This window comes from Rhinolophus sinicus, linkage group LG07, assembly GCF_036562045.2.
Source record: "Rhinolophus sinicus isolate RSC01 linkage group LG07, ASM3656204v1, whole genome shotgun sequence".
Taxonomy (NCBI): domain Eukaryota; kingdom Metazoa; phylum Chordata; class Mammalia; order Chiroptera; family Rhinolophidae; genus Rhinolophus; species Rhinolophus sinicus.
Genome location: NC_133757.1, coordinates 84,783,307 through 84,809,652, shown reverse-complemented (window position 1 = coordinate 84,809,652; position 26,346 = coordinate 84,783,307). Strand labels below are relative to the sequence as shown.

At 39.2% G+C, this 26,346-nt stretch overlaps 3 protein-coding genes across 3 annotated transcripts in view; 2 read left to right on the top strand and 1 right to left on the bottom strand.

The window, feature by feature from the left end:
* LOC109456203 (uncharacterized) overlaps positions 1-26,346 on the top strand; it is a 224,690-nt gene that overhangs the window by 137,789 nt on the left and 60,555 nt on the right. The window lies entirely within an intron of this gene.
* Positions 14,875-15,807, top strand: LOC109436019 (olfactory receptor 7A5). The gene has a single exon (XM_019714222.2). The coding sequence runs from the start codon at positions 14,875-14,877 to the stop codon at positions 15,805-15,807; it is 933 nt and encodes a 310-aa protein (XP_019569781.2).
* Positions 23,625-24,684, bottom strand: LOC109436020 (olfactory receptor 7E178). The gene is given in 2 exon segments (XM_019714235.2): positions 23,625-24,590; positions 24,592-24,684. Coding segments are annotated over 2 exon segments (1,059 nt in total).

Here is a 26,346-nt window from a genome sequence, read left to right as displayed (position 1 = left end):
CTTCTACCCCAAGGGAGCTTAATTGTTTAAAGAGTAGAAAGTCAGTAGTACAATTTATTTAATGAGGCAGTCTGAGAATTTAGTCCCCAAGATCTCGGAAACTTTAAATAACCTTCCAGTGTTCCCAAGGCAAACCGTCTTGGGCCTCCCAGACATACAGGATAGAAGCCCCTGCCTGGAGTAGCTCCCTGTACTTGCTGGGGCAGAGTGACTGTAGGGGAGAAAGCTTGGGCAACCAGTTTTCCCTGACACCATCTAAAAGAGCCACTGTATCCTCGTAAAGCCTAGGTGTGGGGTAGAGGAGAGGAGATACCAACAAGGGAAGGAAAATTTATTAAGTCAGAGTCTCTAGGACACAAAAAAGAGCAGTGTTTCTCAAAGTGTTATCTCTAGACCTGCAGCATCACATCACCTGTGAGTTTGTTAGGCATGAAAATTCTTAATCTGCATCTCAGATCTCAGAAACTCCAGGGTCAGGCCCAGTCACCTGTGTGTAATAAGCAATTGAGGTGAATATTACAAATGGCTAAAATATTTAAAAATCCATTTGTTTTTTACTTTACAATGTTTGTATTCCCCCTTTTTCTCATCTTTTACATCTGTTTGAATGATCAGAATGATGTTAAATACATAGAGTTAATAGCAATTCTTGTATGTTCATTAATTGTCATATCTTGATGCTTCCATGTTCAATTGAACATTAGCTCTTATTTAAAAATCAATATTATTTATCACTTGAAAAATACATCTTCATTTTTACTTTGAGAGTCTGCATCCCACCCACCCCCACCACCACCACCACATGTATATACCACCATTTGCAGCAATGGCTGGCTGATAAAAGTTATTAAATACATTTTTATTCCTATTGAACTTGCCATCTTTTGATGTGAAATATTTATGCAATAAATTAATTTAAATGGATTCCCTAAAGTTGGAGCATGATTAAATTCCTGGGAAAAGAATTACTGGCCCACAATGTATTATCATTTAACATATGTATCAAGAAGGCCTTAAAACAAAGAAATTAAAAAACAAAAAATAAACTCATAAATACAGAGAACAGATTGGTGATTGTCAGAGGTGGGAATGGGCAAATGCGTGAAGGTGGTCAAAAGATACAAACTTCTAGTTATAAAATAAATAAGTCATGGCGATGTAATATACATCATGGTAACTATAGTTAATAAGACTGTATTATATATGTGAAAGTTGCCAAGAAAGTATGTGTTAAAAGTTCTCATCACAAGAAGAAAAATTTGTGGTGATGTAATTACATCACTTTCCTGATGTAGTTACATCAGTTCTTCCTTCCATCCCTTCACTAAACTTATTATGGTGATAATTTAACAATATAAACAAATATCAAATCATTATGTCATAAATCCCAAGCAATATAAAGTTATGTGGCAATTATATCTCAATTTTTAAAAAAGATGGCCTTTCCATTTTCTTCAGCTTGACTAAACTTTAGACAGGATTCTTCCACCATAGGCCCCTGACTTCTCTTTTCTTAGAGAATTTATTTTAGAAAACTTGTGATTGTAAATTGTTTCTCTTCCCTTTGAAATACATGTAAATCTTTTCCCAATCTAGCCAGTTTTACAACACATGACCTGCCTTTTTCAATGATCTGGACACCATCTCTTTGAAATGTAAGCATCAAAGAAGATAACACCCCCACTCTTATCTCCCAGCCTCTGTGGGAGGGGAGAAGCCTAACTTTGATGGACACCAATTAGCAAATACAAAATGCTTAATCATAGAGAAAAACATTTGCAAACTGAAGAATAACTCAATGTTCTTGACACATCCCATTGATCAACTTCCCCCACCAACATCCTCCAGTACTTTTGCACTAGCGCATTCCAGTACCTAAAATCCCTTGTGCTTTATATTTCATCAGTTGAGTTCAGTCTCTCTCCCATATTGCAATAGTCTTAAATAAAGTCTTCCTTGTTGTTTCACTTGGTCTGGTGCAATTTTTAATTTGACAATACAGACAAATGCACTTATTATTTGATGTTATATATTGCAACTCCATTCTTTCTTTTTTTAAAGATTTTTATTGGGGAAGGGGAATGGGATTTTATTGGGGAACAGTGTGTTTTTCCCAGGACCCATCAGCTCCAAGTCAAGTTGTTGTCCTTTCAATCTTAGTTGTGGAGGGTGCAGCTCATCTCCAAGTCCAGTAAAGTCCAGTTTTTAATATATTTGTGGGGGGCAGGGCACAGCCCACCATCCCTTGTGGGAGTCGAACCAGCAACCTTGTTGTTGAGAGCATGTGCTCTAACCAACTGAGCCATCTGGCTGCCTGGGAGCTCAACAGCAGCTCAGTGGCAGCTCGTTGTCTTCACTCTAGTTGTAGAGGGTGCAGCTCACTGGCCCATGGGGGAATTGAACCAGCAACCCTGTTGCTCAGAGCTCATACTCTAACCAACTGAGCCATCCGGCCGCCCAACTCTATTTATTCTTGATGTTATTCTTTAGTTAATTATTTTGTTTCATATTTTATTTGAAGGCTTTAACCCTTGTTTCATTTACTAGTTGGTGAATATTTATTGAGCACCTACTGTGTGAGGTCAAGGAAATATGATGGTGAACAAAAATGAAGCAGTCCCTGACTACAAGAAGTTTATATTTACCATGATGGAGAGGCAGATACAAATTTAATAACTCCTTAAACTGCAGTAGGGGCAAAGAAGGAAAACTGTGGGTGACTGGGAAGTGGGTGGTGGGAAAGGTACCTTATAGAAGTAAATGATGAGTATGAATTGAGTTAGTGGTAGAAAAAATGAAAAAGCATTCCAGACTGAGAGAAGAGCCTGAATTTTATGCAGTGCCTTGTGGGCAAAGGTAAATATACTGATATCTCTCCCAAGAGTCTGTGAGAGTATATATGACTTGTTGATCCTGGTGGTAATGGAGTAAGTTGATCAGATGTGTAAGTTGAAAGCATTGCTCGGGCCAGAATAAAAAATACTATGAAAATTCGTCCTTTTATGTGATCTATAATCAATTTTTAAGTTATTTTTTACAGTTTTGTTGAGATATAATTGACACAACATTGGATAAGACTCAGGTGTACAATATGATGTGATACATATATATGTATATTGAGAAATGATTACCACAATAGGGTTAGTTAGCACATCCATTTTCTCTTATATAATTACCTTTTTTTGGTGATAAAACTTAAGATGTAGTCTCTTAGCAACTTTCAGTTATATAATACAGTATTATTAACTAAACTCATCTGCTATACATTAGATCCCCAAAACTTATTCATCTTATAGCTGGAAATTTGTGCCCTTTAGTAACATTTCTCAATCCCCAACACCACAATCATCAACCTCTGGTAACCACCACTGTACTCTCTGTTTCTGTGAGTTTTTTAAGATTCCATATATAAGGGAGATCATACAATATTTATCTTTGACTTATTTCACTCACCATATGCCCTCAAGAGCCATCCGTGTTGCTGTAAATGGCAGGGTTTTCTTTTTTCTCATGGCTGAATAACATTGAAAATTTACTGTCTCACAACAGAAATAAAAGCATATTTTTAAAGAACTTTGTACTTTCTTCCTATATTATTAATTCATTCGTAATTCCTTTATCGGTTATAAAATTTACAATGTCTGAGAGGAAAAAAAGTGTGAATTTTTGAGATTTTCACATGTTAACTTAGATATAATAATATATGTGGAGGGGATTTTAAAGATTAGATGAGACTATTATCTTTTCTCGTTTTAATTTATCTATTTGTATTTACTCTCTCTTTTTTTTCTAAACCAAAATTTGCTAGGCCTTTGTTTCACACTGGCTGTTAGTTTTTAAATAGCCACATAGTTAAATGACTTTAGTTTTTAATTCACTGATTTCTAATTTTACCTTGATTATTTTTTCTTATGTTTTCTTAACTTTAGACTTATAACTTTTTTACAAATTTTTTTATGATGCTAAAATAAAAATATTCATTCATGAAAATTAGAAAGGAAACAAAAAACATTTAGAAGAAAAGTAAAAATCATATTTAGTCTTAATTTCTCTATTTAAAAATAACCATCATTATTATTTTATCTCTTTTCTTCCTACTTTTCCCCTGTATGTACAGTTAGAAAAATATTTATATCCTGAAATTATGTATTAGTTATATTCTATGCAGTAGAGTAAGAGTGTGTTGTTTCCTCTTTTATGGCCTGAAAGGGGGATCACTATGTTTCAAAATTCTTACTGACTGTATATATGGAAATAGCATCTTAATATATTTTGTTTTCAACCTCTTTGATTACTGATAAGTCTAGACATTTTCTCTGTTCTCCAATGAATTAGATGTTCATAAACTTTGCTCATTTTAATATTGATGTTTTCAATATTAGTTATTAAAGACATTAACAATTTTACTTACATAAAATGTAAACAACTATTATCAAATCTCAAACTTGCCTTTTTATTATGATGCTCAGATAAAAAAGCATTTTATATTTTTAATGTCCAATCTATCAACCTTCTCCTTGGTAATTCCATTAATTTTTAAAATCATTTACATTTTAGTTACAGTTGATATTCAACGTTATTTTACATTAGTTTCAGGTGTACAACATACTGGTTAAACATTTGTATAATTTATACAGTGATCCCCTCAATCTAGTACCCGCCTGGCACTATACACAGTTGTTACAACATTATTGACTATATTCTCTTCCTGTACTTTACATCCCAGTAACTATTTTGTAACTACCATTTTATATTTTTTAATTGCTTCACCTTTCTCACCCAGCTACTCAACTGCCCTCCTCTCTGACAACCATCACTTTCTTCTCTGTGTCTGTGAGTCTGTTTCTATTTTGTTTGTGTGTTTACTTTGTTCCTTGATTCCACATGTGAGATCATATGCTACTTGTCTTTCTCAGTCTGACTTATTTCACTTACCTAATACCCTCTAGGTCGATCTATGTTGTCGAAAATGGTAACATTTCATTTTTATGTCCAAGTAATATTCCATGGTGTATATACACCACTTCTTTTTTATCCAATCGTCCATTGATGGACACTTGGGTTGCCTCCATATATTGGCTATTGTAAATAGTGCTGCAGTGAACATAGGGGTGCATATATCTTTTCGAATTAGTGTCTTGGATTTTTTTTTTATAAATACCCAGAAGTGGAACTGCTGGGTCATATGGTCATTCTATTTTTAATTTTCCATAGTGGCTGCACCAATTTGCAATCTCATCAACACTGCACAAAGGTTTCCTTTTCTCCATAAATGTTTGTTCATTTATTGATGATAGCCATTCTCAAAAGTGTGAGGTGATATCTCATTGTGGTTTTAATTTGCATTTCTCTGATGATTAGTGATATTGAGCATTTTACATATATCTGTTGGTCATGTGTATGTCCTTTTCAAAGACATGTCTATTCAGGTCCTCTGCCCATTTTTTGAATTGGATTATTTGTTTTTTTGGTGTTGATGGTTTGAGTTCTTTATAAATTTGGGGTATTAACTCTTTGTCAGATGTATCATTGGCAAATATCTTCTCCCATTCAGTAGCTTGTCCATTCATTTTGTTGGTGGTTTCTTTTGCTGTACAAAGCTTTATAGTTTCATGTAGCTCATTTATTTATTTATTTCTGTTTCCCTTGACAAGGAAATACACACACACACACACACACACATTACTAAGAGCAATGTGAGAGAATTTATTGCCTATGTTTTCTTCTAGGAGTTTTAAGGTTTGGGGTTTTACATTTAAGTCTTTAATCCATTTTGAGATATGGTGTAAGAAGATGGTCCAATTTCATTTTTTGCATGTCCAGTTTTCCAACACCATTTATTAAATAGACTGTCTTTATCCCATTGTATATTCTTGCCTCTTTTGTCGTAGATTAAATGACCATACAAGTCATGACAATTAAGTTTGCAAACTCATCCTAGAAAAAGTGCTACATACCTCATTGCTTAAATATCACTACGGTCACCTTTGAAACACTCCCCTTGGGAAACTATGCAGCAACACCAGCACCTAGTTCACCCTTCAAAGCAATTTTGGAACTCTTTTTCTGGAATGGGCATCAGAGCTGTCATCGTATTACCCTTGATGTCCTGAATATCATCAAAATGTCTTCCTTTCAATATTTCCTTTATCTTCGGGTAAAGAAAGAAGTCATTGGGGGCCAGATCAAGAGAGTAGGGAGGGTGTTCCAATACAGTTCTTTGTTTACTGGCAAAAAACTCCTTCATAGACAGTGCCATGTGAGCTGGTACATTGTCATGATGCAAGAGCTATGAATTGTTGGTGAAAAGTTCAGGTCATTTTCATCTAACTTTTTCACGCAGCCTTTTCAGCGCTTCCAAATAGTAAACTTCGTTAACTTTTGTACAATTGGTACAAATTTATAATGAATAATCCCCCTGATACCAAAAAAGTTTAGCAACATCGTTTTGACTCTTGATTTGGACTGACAGAACTTTTTTGATCATGGAGAATTGGCTGACTTCCATTATACACTTTGATACTTTGTTTCAGGATCATATTGGTACACCATGTTTCATCACCAGTGATAACATGGCCCAAAACATCATCTTGCCTCTCCAAAAGGTCTTGGAAATCTTTGACTCTCCTTTGCTTTTAGTTCATCGGTGAGCTCCTTCGGGACCATTTTTGCACACACCTTTCTCATGCCAAGCTTTTCAGTTAAAATTTTTCTAACTGTTTCTCTATCAATGTTTATTTACTTTGTCTGTTATGCTTCTCACACTCAGTCAACGATTTTGACGCACAATTCAATGAATTTTTGCAATGTTTTCGTCAGTTCTGCTCATTACTGGCTGCCCTGACCTCTCTTCATAGTGACGTGTTCTCTCCCCTCAGAAAAACGTTTAATCCATTTGTACATTACCATTTTCTTCATGGCATTATCCTCATAAACTTGGACTAACATGTCCCTGAACACTTCCACTCTTGCCAAGTTTAAGAAGAAATTTAATGTTTGTTCATTGCTCTAATTCAAGCTCAGACATTCTCGCTATGGCACACAACAACATGCAACAACAGTAATGAACACCACTCAGCAAGACACCACCACACATCGACACGAACACAGCTGTAAGACACTGATATACCAAGGTTCTGAAACCTTCCTGAGCTGTTTGAACAGTGCTGCCAATGTAAGCGCACACTGGCAAGCTTGCGAACTGAATTATCAGAACTTGTATGCTGAGATAAGCTTGTATTGTATGAGTCCACTTACATGAGGTACCCAAAATAAGCAAATTCACAGAGACAGGAAGTAGAATAGAGGTTTCCAGGGGCTGGGGGAAGAGAGGACTAGGGAGTTGTTGTTTAATAGGTATAGAGCTTCTGTTTGGGATGATGAAAAAGATATGGAAATGGTGGTGATGGTTGCATTACATTGTGAATATACTTAATGCCACAAAACTGTATGCTTAAAAATGATTAAAATGAGAGCGGCTGGATGGCTCAGTAGGTTAGTGTGTGTGTTCTGAACAACAGGGTTGCCAGTTCAGTTCCCACATGGGATGGTGGGCTGCGCCCCCTGCAAGTAAGATTGAAAATGGTGACTGGACTTTGAGCTGAGCTGCGCCCTCCACAACTAGATTGAAGGACAACGATTTAGAGCTGATGGGTCCTGGAGAAACACACTGTTCCCCAATATTCCCCAATAAAAAAAAATTTTTTTAAGATTAAAATGACATATACCTATACATATAGCCATAATGAAAATGTAAGTAAAAATAAAACAAAGTAAAAGCCATTGTAATCTTCTTTTAAAAGTAGATTATCCAACTGTCCCCCAAAATGTTGACCAGGTGAGTCTAGGATTAGTCTGGGAAGATATTATGTTAACAAGAGCCTTAGTTGATAGTTTTGATAAAGCTAAAATTATGAAACATTGCCCCAGGTTAATGGTTCTCAATGGATTGTCATAAGGACCAGCAAAATTTGGAACTTATGAAAAATCACAATTATCAGATCCAAACTCAGATCCACCAAGACAGAAATTGGGGGACGGGACTCAAAAATCTGTTCTAACAAATCCTCAAGGTCATCCTTGTGCAAGCTAAAATTTAAGAACCATTACCCTAGTGAACCCTTTGCTATTCAACCATATATCCAATGAGGAAACTACAAGTCAGAAAGTAATGACACTAGTAGAGTGATTCTTCCCAGAGGAAAGGGATCCAGGAGAGAGGACTCACAGCTGGCCCTTACTGTTAGTTTCCCAGGGATAAGGAATTGGCAGGTCAGATACCCCTTCCTTTGTGATTTCTGCCCTTGAGGACTCAGACTGATCAGGGAATCAAAGATCCATTGATTAATTTGTCTAACAAGCTTCAGAGGGGATTCTGCCCCCAGGGCCAGAGAGCTTGTAACATATCAACTTATAGTCACCAAGGCTCTCGTGCACCAGACCCAAGACACTCATGCCTTCTCCAGGAGACACCAGCCAGGCTCTATACCATATGCCTGGATCAGTGTCTCTGCTCTTTGGGGGACAGACCCTCTTTCTTCATCACCCACCCTCCATGAAAGAATAAGATTCATGGGAGTTGGCCCTGTGGTGGGCCCACATTGCCAAGCCTGCAAATCCCAGTAAGTGTTGTGGGAAATAAGGAAAAGAGATGGTTGAGTGAAGAGGGTATTGACTATTGTTAAGCACAGGGCAGGAGAAACCCTATGCTGTCTATGAAGAATGAGCTCTAGAGGCTAATTGCTTGGGAAAGTGAATGACTAGACTCCTTTTCTGAAGTTGCCGTTGCACAGTGAGCTTTATGTCAGTTATATGTTATTCGGTTTGATGGTTGATAGAGATTATGGGGAGGGTGAAGAAGAGGTCAACCCCCTGTCCACTCTGACACCATATCACTTGCCAGAACCACACTGTGTAGTGGTACAGTTACCAGTCTGAGGTGTACAAATGGATGCCCGCAGGTGCTGATAGAGGTCTTTTACGGTGAAGTCTTGATCTCTTCTTATTCTTTTGTTTTGTTGTTACCTGGCCCTAGAACTCCAGAGCCTCCATCTTCACTCAGCCTAGACAAATCTTTTTGAATTCTTCTTTGCACCCTCATTTGCTTGGGACCATCTCCTACTTCTCAAAAAGGATCTGTCTTGCCCCCTTCTTCTACACCCTTATCCATGGTTCTTATTAGAGACATTCAAGAGGGGATGTTCTTAGTTCCCCAGTATCTAAGGCCCACAGTATATAAAGACTGGGGTAGGGTGGGGTGGGTGAGAGAGGGAAAGTTAAGGTTATAGGAAAGTCCAACATCTATTCCTTTATTGACATCCTACCCTTTTTCTCTGACAACTTTCTGGGAAACTCTAAACCTTGCATGTCCCTTTCCCATAGTTCCCCTTGATTCCACTTGGTGTCAGGTCTCATCCTTAAGCAGGGACATGGAATCATTAGCAAGATCAGAATTATTTCTTCACCTCTTTTGGCCTTTGTTTCTCTTCCCTAAAACAAGTGACTTGGTCCTTCAACTCTAATGATGTGAGAATTCCCCACCCCCATTCCCTTTGCCGTTAGTTTTGCCTGCCGTAAGTTCGTCTTTTACTCCAGACACCATGGAAAATTGTGATACAAATCATCTCAATCCTTTGGTTGCAGTTTCTCCACAGCCCCCCATTCTTTATCCATCATCCTTTTCGAGGTACCCAGAGATGTGATCACCTCTCCAACTCATTCTTCACTGTTTCCATCTCCCACTTTGTGCTTCAGCAAATTACTAAAAGCACTCTGTCCCATGCTGCTTCTTACTTATGAGCCTTTCCCTTTGTTCTCTTCTCTACCAGAAAAGCCGCTACTTAATCATTCACCTATTTGATTCCTTGCCAAAGGATCTCTTCCTCCAGGAATCCTTCTCTGACTCCACCACCCCAGGCTGGATTTGGGGCTCCTCCTAGTACTCCATGTACAGACTGCCTTTATCTTAGTATTAAATTCACTGTGTTACAATGACTGGTTCATGCATCCATCTCTGGAAGGTGGGCTTCCTGAAGACAAAGGCCACCCAATGGTTAACACTTAGCCTGTCTCAAAGAAGCTCTTCTTGCAGAGTGGCTTCCAGGAGTTTTTCCTTTTTTCCTTTCAATTTTTTTTATTAGTTTTTCAGTGACTGACAAACAGCCCAGTTCAATTCTCTACTTCCTGCATGTCTCAGCAAAATTACCCACTAACATTAGCTACTAGAAACAGAATAGGACATATTTATTTGGTGTATGGATAAACAGGAAAGTGTAAGCGACAAATGGCTGTATCTTCCACTTTTTTAATTTCTAACCTCTGGTCCTAAGGTAAAAGGTTTGTAATATGTGGGAAACTTTTTCTTAAGATCAGTGTTATTACTCTTTTCATGACCCATTTGAATCATAATTCAGCTGCTTCTGCAACTTTAGGGGGAACTTTATGAAAAAAAATCATTGCAGTGGATTTGAATTCCAAGAACCTAAAAACACCCCCTGAAGCAGCCTGACCTCCTGCTTTGTCCTTCACAATAAGATTGATTCTCATTAGTTTCTCTCCTTCATGTCAATTATTTTTTTCATTGAGTATTTTTCATTGTCTCAATCTTTTTGTTTAGCTTGAAGAAGCAATATTTGACTACTGTAGTAATAAAACCATCTCTCTGGCCAAACAATGACCTCCTTACCTTCATCAAACACATTTACTTTCTAAACCTGGAAAGTTTGCATGGACTGTACATCTTTCCCAGAGAAAGCAATATGCATCTGAGAACACATTCCAGCTTCAAAGGCTGACCCCTTCTTTTATTCCTCAGGTCAGCAAGAGTCATGGAAAGAATTTTAAATACTATCTCAATGGTGCTCATGAAATATACTAAGTCCTCACTTAATATCTTTGATAGGTTCTTGGAACTGCAAAGAAACAAACAAAACAAAACAAAACAAAACAAAAAAAATTTTACCACAAGCTAATCTAATTGCGACAAACAAGAGTTAAGTTACTACAACACCTCTGATGATAATGAAACAACATTGAATGAAACAATGTTATTTGAGGACCTGCTGTACTTGTAAGCAGAGAGAAATTACACCAGGATGTTTACATATGAGCCCCAAAAGAAGATGGTCAGACATGAGGTCATGCTTAGAATAGCACTGGGAAGACAGAGAGACGGGTCATTTATTTGTCCAGTGTCTGCTTTGTTCTATAGGTCCTATAGGTCCTGTAACCAGAAGTAAAAGAATGGGTTACTTTATTCACTTTCCTGCTATTGCTCTCTCCTGGAAAGTGGGTCTTCAAGGGTTTGAGGAGAGAGCACAAAGGAGGCTGCGTCTCCTCAATCAGGGATGATGAGAATTCAGCAGTTTCACATGCAAATAAAAGGACTGAGAATATGAATGTTGAGGGACTTCTAGGAAGGGAATTGGAAGATGATGCATTTATAACCCCAGAAAAACAACTGACAATTAATTTTTGTGACATTGTTTGTACACTTGTGATTTCCCTGTTTAGCCTCTCAGGTACCTTCTGTTTGTTCCTCCGGATAATTAGGACAGAAAGTCAGGGATGTGTATGTAGGTATTTCAGACAAAGACTGTGGAAAGCAGTTGCTGGTGAATCTATAGGTAAAGATCTCAGATGAGAGAGTGGATAGATGCAAGAGCAAGAGAAAATAGTCTAACTTGTTGGGACCTGGGAGGAGTCAACATTGGGAATGGGCATTGCCCAGGATTGAGAAGAAGATCTGGCTATTCAATGAAGGAAACTTCATATTTCTTTTCTGTCTCCTTTTCTATCTTTCTTCCATCAACACCTTATTTCCTTTATCCTCTCTCTATGTAGTAACATCCTTGAGGGTAAGAGTTGCTGAAGGTTTTGGAGTAATAGACAAACAGGAACTATATGATGAGCTGCGGCAATGAAAAAATACTGGTTTGTATGCTCATCCATTTATGAATTCTGCCACCAAACCAATATGGAGGGTCCCCTGTGTGCTGAGAACTCAGTTCATATTGAGAACTGAACTCAGTTCATATTGAGAACTGAGTCATTTGAGATTCACGTAAGCAGATGAGAGTTGTACAAAGTATATAATGACAGATAGGAATTAAGAAGAAAAGAAAGTAGAGAGAGGTTTAGGCAGAGGGAGAAGGTCCTGAAATTTGCAGAGACATAAAAGTGTAGGACCCAATGGGCAAAGAGAAGATTTTCTGAATGATCAGAATTTAGAAGTTGAAAAGTGGTAAGAAATAAGGCTGGAGGGTTAGAGTGGAGCCATGACACACCAACGAATTTGGATGTTTTCAGAAGGTGGCAGTAAAACATTCTAAAGATTTTAGGCAGAGGAGTGACACGATTTTCATTTTGGAAATATCAGTCAAGTGGCTGTATGAAATAATCAAAGGTGAAACTGACGATCAGGAAGGAAACCCCTGCAATAGATTAGTAAGAAATAAAATCGCTTTCCTATTTTCCAAAGCAGACGATGCCATTAACACACAACACACTCCAGGGAATATCCAGAATCTCAGGCACCTCCCACACACTCCTATTCTGCTCAATAAATAAAACCAATGCAAGACAGCTATTCATACTTATTAAAAGTCAAGAGAATCTTTTACAAACTATCATACTTTAGCGATGTGTCATGACAATTGGCTTAGAATACCTCTCCAATGATCAGAAGCCACCAGAGATGACTGCAAACTGCCCCTCCCTTAGAGGGTCAGAACAAAGATGTCAGTCATAGCTAAACAATTTGCATATGATATGGCCATTTTTATCATTCTAGAGACACTACCTGATTGGGGGTTTTTAATCAATATACAGTTGACTTATAACATTATATTAGTTTCAAGTATACAACATAACAGTATATATTGTAAAATGATCACCACAATGAGTCTAGTTAACATCTTTGACCATACATAATTACAATTTTTTTTCTTCTGACGAGAACTTTCAGGATCTACTCTCTTAACAACTTTCAAATACAGAGGGTGCCAAAAAAATGTATACACATTTTAAAAGAGGAAAACTGTCTTAAAGTTGTAATACTATATACCGATAACAAAAGATGAATACAAGTCATGTTTGACTTCTGCAATTACAAGCGGTGCTCAAAATGGTTACCATCAGCGTCCAGACACTTCTGATTGTGGCGAACTATTGCTTGAACAATGCTGACCAAAGTGTCCACTTGTGTACTTTTTTTTTTGGCATCCCCGGTATGCAATACAGTGTTAGCTACAGTCACCATGTTTTACATTACATCCCCAGGACTTACTTATTTTGTAACTGAAAGTTTGTACCTTTTCATCATTTTCTCCCATTTTGCCCAACCCCCTATGCTTCCACTTTGGTTTTCATACTTGAGAAGACTGACAGTGATGACAGCCAATGGTGGCCTTTTTCCTTTGTAGTTAGGGGCATTATAGAATTGCAAGTGTACAAGAATACTTATAACAAAGCAAACAGAACACTGAAGATCATTTTATGGTCTTCTGTTTTTCCTTGTCCCTGGATACAGGACCTATTCCTCTGGGCCTGGTTACAGGACCCTCAGGACCTGGAATGAAGAGAGTCAGATGGTAGGTGGGCTACAGATGAGTGCCCCCATGTTCCCAGCCCCATTCTAATGTCAACTGAAAAATAATATCAACTCGGTGTTTCATCACCAAAAAGGATTTATTTTGGGGGGAAAAAAGGTTGCAACCCAACCCACTGCATGCAGACATGACAAGCCATGGGCAACTCTGGCCTGCATACCAAGATGGAGGGGCATTTATAGAAGGGAAAAAGGAAGTTAATGGAAGGGGAAGTTAGAGCCATAGAGCTTTATTATAAATGTAACTCTATAACCATAGAGTTTTTCCTATAAGGTCCTCACATGTAGTGTTCTCACGATTACACAGAGCATAAGAACTTCCATAAGCCCTAGCTCCTCCTATAGGCCCTTCTGACTGATTATGCTTGCTTAAAGTTCCAGTTCATCTTTATCACTAAGCATCACCTTAATGTGAGTGCCACCTCTGACTCTCATCCTTGCAGGCTCATATGTAAAAATCCTGGTCAGTTTTTCTCTTCCCCTAATATTTAATGAACTGCATAGAGGATGTGACTCAAAATTCTGTTTGTGACCTTTGTAGTAATATCTTAACATACTGTATGGCTTAAACCTTGATATCCACTTTTTTTTTTTTTTTTTTTTTGACCAATCCCTTAACTTCACAGATGAAGGGTATTTTGTCAAGTGACAAATTGTGGCCCTGTTCCTCCAAGATGTTGTTGGTCCCTGGCACATTAAGCATTTGTGAATATGGTTTATTATTTTGTGAAAACATTTTTTTCCTTTCTTTATTGCTTCCTTGAGAAGTAAACCTACATTCTACTCATCCTCCAATACTTTGTCCACATATTTGAGATACTCTCTTAAATTTTCTCACCTCTGAGACATGGTTACCTGGCCCTTTTCTGAGACCCAGACAAGGCAGATAACCCGGATCAAGTTACTGAGCTTCATCGGAACTTATGTTCCACATTTGTATTAGAACGAGTATGAACCATTTTATCTCTAAGGTCCAAAGTTGCTCTTAATTGTTTAGATTGATAATTCTAAGCCAGAGTTTTTTAAAAAAAATGGATGAGTGTCCCAGACACTCATGACAGGGGTTGACAGAAAATGGACAGGGGTTGATCAACATGAAATGTTGCATGTAACAAATAACAGAATGGAAGATTTGTGAATTTTATAATGTTAAGGCTTTTATACACAGTCATTTAGTTCAATAAATTGGATAATTAGAGATAACTTAGGGTCTGTACAGTGTCTATTTCATGTTCTTTTCCTTCCTCAATCATCTAGCTGACAGCAACATGGAACCAGGAAATCAAACAAGTATGTCAGAATTTTTACTCCTGGGATTTTCCCAAGACTCAGAGCATCAGCCCCTCCTCTTTGGGCTCTTCCTGTCCATGTTTGTGGTCACCGTGCTGGGGAACCTGCTCATTATTTTGGCCATCAGCTCTGACTCCCACCTGCACACGCCCATGTACTTCTTCCTCTCCAATCTGTCCTTTGCTGACATCTCTTTCACCTCCACCACCATCCCGAAGATGCTGGTGAACATCCAGACACAGAGCAAATCCATCTCCTATGCGGGCTGCATCACCCAGATGTATTTTTTCATGGTTTTTGGAGGTATGGATACTTGTCTCCTCACTGTGATGGCTTATGACCGGTTTGTGGCCATCTGTCACCCATTGTATTACCCAGTCATCATGAACCCTCATTTCTGTGTTCTGCTGGTTCTCGTGTCCTGGTTCATCAGCTTGACATACTCCCTGATCCAGAGTCTGTTGATGTTGCGGCTGTCCTTTTGTACCAAGTGGGTAATTTCACAGTTCTACTGTGAACTTGCTCAGGCCCTCACGCTTGCCTGCTCGGACACACTCATCAATTATATCCTGCTATATACGGTGATTGGCATTCTTGGCATTGTTCCCTTCTCAGGGATTCTTTTCTCCTATATCCGAATAGTCTCCTCAATCCTGAGAATCCCATCAGCTGATGGGAAATATAAAGCATTTTCTACCTGTGCATCTCACCTGTCCGTGGTTTCTTTATTCTATGTGACAGGCCTTGGTGTGTATGTCAGTTCTGATGCGTCTTCCTGGCGGGGCATGATTGCCTCGGTGATGTACACTCTGGTTACCCCAATGCTGAACCCTTTCATCTACAGCCTCCGGAACAGGGACATCAAGAGGGCTCTACAAAAAGTTCTTGGGAGAACACTCTGCGTTCAGTAATGGAAACATTCATCCCAGGCTTTTGAGCTGGCAATGGTAGCAGCAGTTTGCTAAAACATCCTGCCTCTTAATCACATTGAATTTTGCTTGTCACCCAACTATGGTAAGTGACTTTGGTTAGGATTGCCTTATAAGCACTTTGTCTTAACCTCTTATGGCGACTCCTGTGTCATTCTCAGTTCTGCTTTCCTCATCTATTCCTTTTAATTATCCACTACTACACCTCAGCGTGGATTTCCAGTCCTTCAGGTTGATACCAGCCACTTCGGGTAATGATGTGGAACAGCTGAATAAGAATTGTAAAATAGTGCATTTTATTGAGAACCATTGCTAGTTGCTATCAAATTTCTTCATTCAAAAGTATTTATTGAGCACTTTTGATTTGTCAAGCTGTTGTAAGTGTATGAATACAGCAGTGAAAAAAAAGAAAACAAAGACAAAAATGTTTGTTCTCATAAAGCTTAAATCCTGGATCTCAGAGTTTTATCATACCACATTATATGTCCAACACAAATTACACTGATGGATAAATTATTTATTTGATTATTAGCAAGATTGAACTTTTCTCCATATGTTTGCTAGTGCATATCCAAAATAAGCTAAAAAATTTATCACTAGAATTTCAGGTCAAGATGGCAGAAAAGTAAACATTGTGCTTGCTTCCTCCCACAACCCCATTAAAATTACAACTAAACTACAGAAAAAACCATCATTGAGAATCTCCTGAAGTCTAGCTGAACAGAAGTCCTACAACTAAGGATATTCAGAGGAAGCCACAAGGAGACTGGTAGGAGGGGTAGAGATGTGGAATGGGCTAGTCCCACACCTGCATGTTGCAATTAAAAGTTACAAGGGATGTCTTGGCTGCAGGGGTTCCCCTGGAGGACCAAGGGGTCCCCGCCCCACACCATGCACCCCAGCCCAGGGTTCCAGTGCTGGTAAGAGAAGTCCACAACTTCTGGCTGTGAAAACCAGCAGAGTTTGTGTTTGAGTGGGACAAAAGGTTGTGAGTCCCTGGAATTCCTCTTAAAGGGTTCACACATGGACTTACTTGCTGATAGACTCACTTACTCTGAGCTCCAGCACTGAGGCAGCAGCTCGAAAGGCACCAGGGACATACAAGAAGTACTGAATTGCCTGGTTTCAGGGCAAGGACTGAAGTGGCAGCTTTCTCCCAGACAGAAGTGCTGGCAGAAGCCATTGGTTTTTTTGTTAAACCCTCCCTGAACCCAGCATGCAGATGCAGGAGGCTGCAATATCTGAGTCTCCATCAATCTGGCTAACACTGTTTGTCCACCCTGGTGATCCCCTGAGACTTTACCCCACCCAATTTGCTGGCCCACCCAAGCCACTTCCAGTGACTTTTCGATACAAATGGCCTGTCTTGGCTCATGCTCCAGACTTTCTTAAAATACTCACAAACCCCAAACAAGCATTACCTGGCTTTGGCACGCTCTGTAACTCTTGCTAAGCAGCCCCAAGCCCGGCACTAGCATTAGCCAGCTTCAGTTCGCAGTCTAGCCTCTCCCAGGCACCTCCAAGGCCATCACAAATGGAAAGCATCTGAAGATCACTTTTTGTCTCATACCAAGTGGCCACAGGCAGAGCACAGGCTGCGGCTGACCTTGGCCTGCACCAGAACCCCTCCCAAAAGGTCCCAAAATCAACACACTCAGTGGCCAGCTTCAGATCACACCAGAGCACCACCCCACCACTTCCACAAGTCAAACACCCAAAGGACAAGCACCAGAGCTCTGCTGAAGTGAATCCAGCACTGTAGGGTCAGCCCCTGCACCACAGTTCCTCCATTGTAGTCACAGCCTATATTCACAACCAATCAATCCCTCTCATTGATGTGAAAACAGCAACCAAAAGTTAGCTACAATAGGAGGGCACACACAACTCACACAAGGGACTTGCCTGGAGCACCCAGCTGAGGTCACCAGAAAGACTGCACCACTGGGCGCCACAGGACACCTACCACATAAGGCAACTCTACTAAGACTGGGAGACATAGCAGCTCTACCTAATACATAGAAACAAACATATGGAGGCAGCCAAAATGGGAAGACAAAGAAACATGTCCCAGATGAAAGAACAGAACAAAGCTCCAGAAAAAGAACAAAACAAAATGGAGACAAGCAATCTACCAGACACAGAGTTCAAAACACTGGTTATAAGGATGCTCAATGATCTCAGGGAGAACTTCAACAAAGAAATGGAAAACATAAAAGTGGAGATAAAAACAACCAGTTAGAAATAAAGAATACAATAACTAAAATAAAGAATACATTAGAGGGAATCAGCAGTAGATTAGATGAAGCAGAGGATCAAATCAGCAATTTAGGTACCAGAAAATACCCAATCAGAACATCAAAATAGGGCCGGCCTGGCTCAGGCGGTTAGAGCTCCGTGCTGCTAATGCTGAAGGCTGCTTGTTCAATTCCCACATGGGCCAGTGGGCTCTCAACCACAAGGTTGCCAGTTTGACTCCCACAAGGGATGGTGGGCTGCGCCCCCTGCAACTAACGGCAACTGGACCTGGAGCTGAGCTGCACCCTCCACAACTACTATTGAAAGGACAACAACCTGACTTGGAAAAATCCTGGAAGTACACACTGTTCCCCAATAAAGTCCTGTTCCCTTTCCCCAATAAAACCTTAAAAAAAAAAAAAACAGCAAAATGAATCCAAAAAAATGTGAATAGTTTAAGGGTCCTCTGGAACAACATCAAGCACACCAACATTCGTACCATGAGGGTACCAGAAGGAGAAGAGAGAAAGCAAGAGATTGATAATCTATTTGAAGAAGTAATAATAGAAAACTTCCCTATCCAAAGGAAATGGATATTCAAGCCCAGGAAGTGCAGAGAATCCCGAACAAGATGAATCCAAAGAGGCCCACACCAAGACACATCATGGTTAAAATGACAATGGTTAAATATAAAGAAAGAATCTTAAAAGCAGCAAGAGAAAAGCAGTTAGTTACCTACAAGGGAGCTCCCATAAAAGTATCAGCTAATTTCTCAACAGAAACTTTACAGGCCAGAGAAACTGGAAAGAAATATTCAAAGTGATGAAAAGCAAGGACTACAGACAATATTGCTCTATCCAGCAAATCCACCATTTAAAATTGAAGGACACATAAAGAGCTTCCCAGACAAGAAAAAGCTAAAGGAGTTCATTACCACCAAACCAGTATTACAAGAAATTTGAGCAGGACTTCTTTAAGAAGAAGGGAAAAAAACATAAAAAATATGAATAATAAAATGGCAATAACTACATATCTATCAACAATTATTTTAAATGTAAATGGATTAAATGCTCCAATCAAAAGACATAGGGTCACTGAATAGACAGGAAAAGAAGACCCTTATATATACTGCCTACAAGAGACTCACTTCAGATTGAAAGACACACACAGACTGAAATTAAACAGATGGAAAAAAATATTCATGAAAAATGAAAACAAAAACAAAAAATGTTGAAGTAGCAATACTTATACCAGACAAAATAGACTTTAAAACAAAGGCTATAGCAAGAAACAAAGAAGGACAACTTCTTTGTATTTATCCAAATAATCCCACATCTGGGTATTTATCCGAAGAAACCCAAAATGCTACCTTGAGGGTATGTGGACATCCATATGTTCATTGCAGCACTGTTTACAGTTGCCAAGTTGTGGAGGCAGCCTGGCTGTTTGTCGATGAATGAATGGATAAAGAGAAGATGGTATATATACATAATGGAATATTGCTCGGCCATGGAAGGAAATGGGTTCTTGCCATCTGTGGCAGCATGGGTGGACCTGGAGGGTATTATCGTGCTGAGTGAAGTATGTCATACAGAGAAAGCTGATACAGTGTGATTTCACTTGTATGTGGAATTTAAAGAACAACAACAAAACAAACAAACAAACAAAATAGAAACAAACTCATAGATACAGAGAACATTTTGATAGTTGCCAGATGGGAGGGATGTTAGGGAGGTGGATGAAAAAGAGGAAGGGATTAAGAAGTACAAATTGGTTGTTACAAAGTAGTCATGTGGATGTAGGGTCCAGCATAAGGAATATAGTCAGTAATATTGTAATAACTATGTATGGTGTCAGATGGGTACTAGATTTATCAGTGTGATAGACTGGAGGGAGTTGGGGCCAGGGTGAAAAAGGTAAAGGGATTAAGAAGTACAAATTGATAGTTACAAAACAGTTATGGGATGCAAAGTAAAGCATAGGGAATACAGTCAATGATATGGTAATAACTGTTTATAGTGCCAGGTGGGTACTAGACTAATCAGGAGGATCACTTCTTAAATTATATAAATATCTAACCACTATGCCATATACCTGAAGTGAATCTAAAATAATATTGAATGTCAACTGTAATTGAAAAATTCAAAGGGGGGAGCGGTGAAGGGGAATAAGAGGTTTAAATTTCCAGGTATAAAACAAGTAAGTCATGGGGATGTAATGTACAGCATAGGGAATATAATCAATAATATTGTGATAGCGTGGTACAGTGTCAGATGGTTGCTGGACTTATCATGGTGATCACTTCTTTAGGTATATAAATGTTGAATAACTATGGTATACACCTGAAACTAATATAATATTGTATGTTAGCCATATTTTTAATAAAAATCTTTTTTAAATGAGAAAAAGCAATGTGTGACTTTTATGTCTGCAAATTCATTGAATTAATCATTCTATATAGGGATAATTATGTTTTCTATACAAAAAATATGATATAACATCTATTTTCTCATGTAAGATATATGTCTCTAAGGAAAACTTCCCGTGTGTGTGTGTGTGTGTATGTATATATATAGTTCTCTTTGGGTTTTGGGATTTTATGTGTTAGAGATGTACTGTTTTTGCCATTTTTAAAGCAATTTTTATTAGTTTCAGGTGTAAAAAACAACATAATGTTTAGGTACTTACACCCCTCACAGAGTGATAACCCCACCAAGTCACTACCCCTCTGACATCGTACATAGTTATTACAATACCACTGACTATATTCCCTGTGCTACACTTTATATCTTGTGGGGGTGGGGGGAATACATATATATATATTTGTATATATACATATATACATATACAATTATAGTTGACTTTCAATATTATTTTATATTAGTTTCACATTTATATGGCACAGTGGTTGTATTTTGCTATTTTAAATGACAGCCAAAGTTCTAATTTTTCTGTAGAATTTATGTATGTTGTTGCATTAGACAAACTTCTCTTTTGACATATCAAATTGACAATTTTCTTAAACTCTGTAGGGGGTTTCACAGATGTCTAATTCTAAATGTAGGGCTGCAGTCTTGACTCAAGTCTTGACTAGAAGAAGACCCAATTTCAAGCTCACTAATTCACTGACGTAGCTTTGGCAGGATTCAGTTCCTTATAGGCAAGTTGGCCATAGGCATCCCTCAGTTTCTTGCCATGTGAGCTTTTCCACTGGACAGCTAACAACATGGCAGCTATCTTCCATCAGAGTGAGCTGGTGAGAGAGTAGAAGAGGACTGCTCGTTGAAAGCCTGAGTCTATTTACACGTTAATGTTGGAGTGACATCTCAGTATTTTACTCATTGCATATAAGTCACAAGGTGCAGCCTACACAGAGATGGGTATATACAAGAGCCTGTATACAGAAGGCAGGGGATATTGGGAGCATCTTAAAATCTGTCCACCAGAAAGGTTTCAACCTTGATCAGGAGTTTGGGCTCTAAGAAAACGAGACACTAGAGAGGTATGTCCGTGCTTTCCAGCATAGTCCCTAACCCTTCATGTCACCATCTTCTCAAAAACAAAAGCTTTACTAGCAAAGAACTGGCACATGGAAGAACTTGCCCTGTTTTAGGTATATCTGCAGACCCCACCGTGCTGCTCCTGACCATGTCAGGAAAAGACGTCTCCATGGTTTCTCTTATGCCAACAGAGACCTTCTGTCTTTGCCAGGAGAAGCCACAGCTATTTCAGGACAAATTCAACACGTGTCTCTAGAGGGCTTCTGAATTCTGCTCAGCTAGTAAGGGTTTATCTCTCTCCAAATATAGTTTCTTTATAATCTTTGTATTTTAACTCTTGAAGTCTTTCAAAATGTGATTTTGGCTTGTATAATGAGATAAAGTAGAATGTATGGGAATCGTGATTTGTGACAACCTCTGTATCTAATCTTTGTAGTCCTCCTGGCTCAGATCTCTCTGAATGAGGAACTCAGAGATATCATTAACTGATATGAAGAAAACTTGAATATTTACACAGATAAATTGGATATGGGATAAAGTATGCTAATTATGCTTAAAACCCCTGATCATGACTTCCTCAGCATGATTCACTCTCTGAGTTCGCCTACACTTTCCTCTCAAGTGTGTGCTTTCATTTTGAAAAAATCACTTTCGCTTTCTTGCATCTGCCTTGTTCTTGAATTCTTTCTTGCATGGCGACAAGAACCCAGTCGCCACTGCTCTGGGTTGAGTCCTCTCTTGGACATCCCCACGAGCCTCCGGTGACAAAATCACCTTTTTATCCTGAGCTAACTTTGCATTCTTCCAACTGCACCTCAGAATATAGCTTTATTCCCCATATGATGAGTTATCAGTCAGGGTTCAATCAAGAAAAGAGAAACCACATTCGTTATTTTAATGAAGATAATTTAACATAGGTATGGTTAAATAGTTTTTGAAAGATAAAAGGCATAAAAGAAAAAAATATGGTAACCAACACAGTGTCATAACTGCAGGATATAGTAACAACACCCACCATCGGCTGAAGGATAAGGGGAAAGATTGGTTGTGTGCCCTCTATTGACCACTATTGAAAGATCCTAAAGTAGCCAGATGCAAAATGAGAGCAGCGGTTGAAAGATTCCCAGCCCCCACCACAGCATCACAACTTACAGTCTAGAAGGGTAAGTTGGAGCAGTAAAAAAATAAATAAGTAAAATTCGTATTCAGCACGAGAGACAGCCGTAGAGTGTGGAGGGAGAAGATAGGTAAAAAAATATTACCAGGAATATGAGAAAAAAATTACATTGGCTATTACTAAGGCAAACTCTTCCATATCTTCTCCTTTATGAGCTCTGATCACTTTAAGATCTTTAGGATCTGATCAGGACCAGTGAAGAACCGAAGACATACAAGTCATCTTTGAATAAAAGGTCTGACAAAATTCAACAGTTCTCCATTTTGCTTGAACGTTAGATCCACCTGATGTGCTGTGTAAACGGTGCGTTCTCTTTGCACTCTCCAGTCCAATTGAATCTTAATCTATGGTGATGGGGGCTCAGGCATGAGGATTTTTATATCTCATCAGATGCTTCCAATAGGAAGCCTAGATTGAGGACCAGTGACACACACATTCTCTCACACAACCTGCATTAATAGATTTGATTGAAGCCAAAGTTTTATGGAAAATAGACATGGACGGTAAAAACGGTTGAGTCAAATCATATCTATCTATCTATCTATCTATCTACCATCTACCGATCTATCTATATACCCACACAAAAAAAGAGCTGTGAATTTCTACAGGATGCCTGGGTCATAGGTGACAAATACAGAATATTCCCTAGTTATAATAGGATTCTATTGTGTGATTTTGACATACATAGGATGCCAGAATACTCTCTTAATCCCATCAAAGAGGTGCCAAAATAAGCAATTTTAAGATACGATAGACCAACTAGAATGAAAACCATGAGCTATGAAAATTGTGTGACTAAAGAAGCGTATTTGCCTTTCGAAATATTTGATTTTTCAGTCATTTCTAATACATAGGACAGAAAAGAAAAAAAGGCCCAAGTATTGAGATCAGATTGTTTTGCTGAGGAGCTTCTGCATGGCCCTCTTGATGTCCCTGTTCCTCAGACTGTAGATGAAAGGGTTCAACATGGGGGTGAACACAGTGTACACCACCGAGGCCACTGCTTCCTTCCTGGGAGAGTGGGAGGCAGCAGAACTGAGGTATACCCCAAGGCCTGTTCCGTAAAATAAGCAAACAACTGACAGGTGAGAGCCACAGGTGGAGAAGGCTCTATACTTCCCACCAGATGATGGGACTCTCAGAATGGAGGAAATTATTTTATAGTAAGAAAAAAGGATCCCTGAGACTGGAATACCACCAAAGATGGCCCCAATAAAGTAGATTAATACATTATTGGTAGGGATTTCAAAACAGGCAAACTTGAGGAGTTGAGGAGGATCACAGAAGAAATGAGGAATTTCCACATTTGTGCAAAAGGAAAGTTGTGATATCATCAGGAAGTGCAACTGAGAGTCCAAAAGGCTGATCAAAAAAGACACCAGAACAAGCAGGCTGCAGAGCCGGGGGTGCATGATGACCGGGTAGTGCAGCGGGTGGCAGATGGCCACAAACCGGTCATAGGCCATCACGGTCAGGAGTACACTGTCCCAGCATCCAAAAAGTATAAAAAAAGTTAACTGAGTCAGGCAGCCCCCATAGGAGGTGACTCTGCTGTACGTGTGCATGTCCCAGATCATCTTGGGGACGGTGGTGGAGGTGAAACCGATGTCAGCCAAGGACAGGTGGGAGAGGAAGAAGTACATGGGCGTGTGCAGGTGGGAGTCTGAGCTGACGGCCAGGACGATGAGCAGGTTCCCCAGCACGGTGACCAGGTACATGGACAGGAATAGCCCAAAGAGGAGGGGCTGCAGGTCTGGATCATCTGAGAGCCCCAGGAGGAAGAATTCCGAGACACCTGTCTGATTCTGTGGTTCCACATTGCAGAGACACCTTTTGGAAAATAAACGAGGGTTGGTATAAAGGAAACAAGTATACAGATACCCATCTGTTTATCTATATTTTAGATTTAAGCAATTCATAAATTAACTATTCACACTTGAGGACCATACCCCTTTAGTAATATTTCTTGGTTATGATATTCTTCTTAGAATCACTTTCACGTTGGATTTGCTCCATTAATCTGTTACTACATACATTGCTTTGGAAAGAATGGGCTAAGAAATTAGAGGAGCAAAGTTATTTAGAGGTTAAAAATCCATAAACAGACTAACCTATCAGTCCCCTCCTGTGAAGAAAAGGAATGAGAAATATCGTTCTCCCTTAGGGAAAAGAGTGTTCTTTATTAGTGTTCTTAATTAAAGCACACTAATAAGCAGTCAAATGCACTTTATTTTATCCAAAAGCAGTGCAACTAACTCCCTTGGTTTGGACTTTATAAACACCCTATAAGACCTATGTAACAAAGTGTCTGACTCCATTTTTTGTGTGTGATATTTGGCTACTAACAGTTTTTAAACCACACCTCTCCCTCTTCCCCTTCTGCCCAGCATCTAGGCTAGCTGATAAGAAAACCAGGGTTCTCCAGTTGTAAAATAAAATAAAGAAGTCATGGGGATGTACAGCATGGTGACTATAATAATTTTATATTGCATATTTGAAAATTACTAAGAGAGTAAATCTTAAATGCTCTCATTACAATAAAAAATTGTAACTATGTATGGTGACAGATGTTAACTAGAATTATTGTGGTGATCATTTTGCAACATACACATATACTGAATCAGTATGTTGTACTCCTGAAACTAATATAAATTTATATTCAATTATATCTCAATTTTAAAAAAGGCTGGGTCCTCCCTCCTTTGGTGACAGTGAGAGATTCAAAACTCGCATATGCAGGAACTCTCACTCTGAACCCACACCCTAACTACAATTTAATAATAGAAAACATAGCCACTTTTCTTGACTTCGTGTGCCCTTTCAGACCAGCATAAAAGGGCTGCTACGCTCTCTCCAGACAGGGAGATCTTCAGATGAGGAATAAGTTTTTATACCCTCTTGTTTTATGGCATTTTCAGCCTCTATATCCAAGGCAAATTTGGGGGTGGTGTCCATCCTCTTTCTTCAGAGAGTCCACTACCCTTGATGCCGCGAGTGGGGCGCTGAGACAATGGCCACGCCCACCGGAAGTCTGTCTTCTTGCTCTGGCTCTGCTGCGTGACCACAAGCTTGCACTTTGCACTGTGCTGCATCTTTCCAATCCGTTCTTACAGATCTAACTCACCTAAGGTAGAAGTTTCAATAATGACTTGGCTATTAGAGAGAAGAGTATGGAATTGGATCTCTCCTGAATGTGACCTTGGGTCTTGTGCCTGGGCCCAGACCTATCCATCCATCTTACAATGAAGATATATGACACTAGGGTCAGAGGAAAGATTCTTACCTTATCGGTTGTGTGTTTCAACCAGGCATGGGCCCCTAGGGGTGCTCAAGGGAAAGAGTATACACTCTGTGTGTAATATAGGTCCATTGAGTGGTTGCTCACAAAAGAGTAGTCATTAGAGGGGATAGAGAGAGAAGGAGAAGGGGAGAGAGAGAGAGAGAGAGAGAGAGAGAGAGAGAGAGAGAGAGAGACTAGAAGAGAGAGGGGGAATGGAAGGGATGGGAGAGGAGGGGAGGGAAGAGAAAGAAATGCAGCCGTTACATGCCACTCTTAAGAACAGAAAACCCACCAGGACCTTTAAATATCTCTGCTGCGACGGTTGCACA